This window comes from Engraulis encrasicolus, chromosome 23 (genome assembly GCF_034702125.1).
Source record: "Engraulis encrasicolus isolate BLACKSEA-1 chromosome 23, IST_EnEncr_1.0, whole genome shotgun sequence".
Lineage (NCBI taxonomy): Eukaryota > Metazoa > Chordata > Actinopteri > Clupeiformes > Engraulidae > Engraulis > Engraulis encrasicolus.
Window position 1 is genome coordinate 4,066,267 of NC_085879.1, and position 2,500 is coordinate 4,068,766.

General features: G+C 48.0%; 1 protein-coding gene across 1 annotated transcript in view; it reads right to left on the minus strand.

Annotated features, from left to right (window-relative positions):
* clcf1 (cardiotrophin-like cytokine factor 1) overlaps positions 1-2,500 on the minus strand; it is a 12,301-nt gene that overhangs the window by 485 nt on the left and 9,316 nt on the right. Inside the window, exons 2-4 of the mRNA XM_063190731.1 lie at positions 2,406-2,500; positions 1,084-1,389; positions 1-736 (exon numbers count right to left, since the gene is read on the minus strand). The exon at positions 1-736 is cut by the window's left edge and continues 485 nt beyond it; the exon at positions 2,406-2,500 is cut by the window's right edge and continues 69 nt beyond it. Coding sequence (XP_063046801.1) covers positions 1-736; positions 1,084-1,389; positions 2,406-2,500 — 1,137 coding nt within the window. The remainder of the gene's footprint in view (positions 737-1,083; positions 1,390-2,405) is intronic.

A 2,500-nucleotide genomic window follows, 5' to 3' on the forward strand; every position in this document is an offset into this window, starting at 1 on the left:
TGGCGCCCACGCCCACGCCTGCCCCTCCCGGACCGTACTGCAGTAGGAGCGAGAGGGAGGGCGGCAGGGTTCCTGAGTAGAGGGAGGAGAGCGAACGCGGCGAGCGGTGGGGATGAGAAGATGAGGAGGAGGAGGAGGAGGAGGAGGAGGAGGAGGAGACGTACAACAAGTCTTCAAGTGTTTCAGCTCGCTCGTCCATCCTGTCCCTTTCCCCAACTTGGGTTTGAGTGCTGATGGTGTATTTGTTGTTTTTATCATTGTTGTTGTTGTTATTGTTGTTGTTGTTGATGTTGTAGAGTTGAAGGAGGCTCGCTTCTTCCAGCTCCAGCTCGTCGATGCTCAGGAGTCGTCTTCTCCCCCACCTCTCCATCCCTCCCTCGCGCGCCGTCTCTTCGTCCATCTCCTCCACCTCCCAGGCGGCGGCGGTGGCGGCCTCCTCCTCTCTTCTCCGTCCCCTCCTCCCTCGCTCCCCTCGCTCCCCTCTCCTCCTCACGGACTCCTCCTTTGCACCTCCTCCTCCCATCGTCGCCGCTCCTCCTCCTCCGTGCCTCTGCTCGTCTCGGGCTCGCTGCCTGCTGTGGTCTCCATGATGCCGCTGGGTCTGCTGCTGGGCTCGTATGGGTGCTGGGCTGTGCTGGCCAGGGGCCACTGCCCTCGGTGAGGCTCTGTGCTCGGCCAGCAGGAGCGAGCCGCCACCTACACCACCGCTGGGTAGCAGCACGGTGCCATCGGCGAGCTGCAGGGGTGAAACATAGAGAGAGACTTAATTGCAACTAATTGCAACACTTCAAATAAGCATATTGTAAACCTACTTTTTAATGAACGTCCTTTTAACATGCTAAGTGTTGAAACACTTCAGTCGTGTTTCTATCATACTCAATTGTACAATGTAAAACATTGTAGCCAGTTAAATGTAAAAAAGTAAGTTGCCCTGCTAACTTAAGTTTGTAAGTTGACTCAACTTGAAAAAGTCTGGAGTTGAGTTCACTCAAAAAGTTAACTTAAAAGTTTTCGGAAACCGGGCAACTTACTTTTTTACATTTAACTTGCTTGCAATGCTTTACAGTGTTCTTCTTTTTTTACCTGGGGAGGTGAGACGTAGCCAAGGCTGCCCATCAGCCCCGTGATGGAGCCCAGCAGGCCATTGAGGCCGGAGCAGAAGTGGAGCAGGGAGCTCTGCAGGTACGGGCAGAGGGTGGAGCGCGCCAGCTCGCGCATGGCACACAGCAACACGCGGTACGCCCGCTGGTTCTGCGCCAGCCGGGCGCCGTTCTCCAGGCCGCGCCACAGCTCCACGCGAGTGGCCGCGCTTGGAACGGAGAGTGAGGAGCTGTTGGGGCGCGGCGGGGAGAAGTCGGGGTCACTGAAGGGCGGGCCGAGATACGACAACTGAGAGGGGAGAAAGATTGGGATGGAAAGACACAATTCACAAGTATTAAGCTTTGAATTTTTGAAATAGTCTACACAACACTACAATACTGCAGTTCAAAGGTAGCCCAAAAGGCACTTCTACCAGGGCACATGGCTGACTTCTGATTCTGTGCTACTACTTATGTATACTAATTCTGTGGTATGAAGCTAATAGTGTGTCCTCTATTCAGCCAATTATATAGTCACAAGTCTGAATCTAGTATTTTTAGATGAGATAGGTAGTACAGATGCAAATTATCGATTAATTCCTTAATCATTAGTTGACAGCCTCATCGATCGACTTACGATTAAACCCCCGTTTTCCCCCCGAAATCTGAATGTTTCTCGAAAAAAATTTTAATTAAAAATTGAGATAAAATACCAGATTTAAATTAATTCTATTTCAATTCTTTAATCCAAATGTGATTTAAATATTCCCACTATTCACTCCCCTCTTCACACACACTCTTCACATGCCCATTTCACCTAGCCTCGTGAGTCATCCTACGCACTTCCGCCAAAGGATTGGCTCCACTACGGTAATGGTAGTATTATGGGATGGTCGGGACCAGGCTACATTTCACCTGGGTCTCTTGTCAGTTGGATTTTCAATTAATTGCAATTAATGTTTTTAAATCGATTAACATGTTGATCGATTAAAGTTGATTAATTGATTAATTGATTAATTGATTAATCGTTGGCATCCCTAATAGGTAGTCTAGTTGTAAAAAATTAAAACATAAGTACAGCAAACACAATATAGAATCACATGATCAAAAGACTGAACTGTGCACAAAGACAAAGCCGGATTAACCTGACTAAGATAACATACAGGAAGAGGTAAATCTGCTAATGGATATCCAGCAAGCATCATTTAGTAATGAAAATGAGGACTCCTGGCTCTTCTATTAGATGAATTACCACTATCTGAAGATTTACCCAACCTGCTTTACTTATCTGCCTATGAAAAAACAAACAAAAGCACAGACACTCACATAGGTGTCTTTGATGTCCTTCAGCTGATGCTCCAAGTATTTGGTCAGCTCGTACGTCCTTTCGATCGTCGTCCTCTCATTGGTCAGAGTCAGAG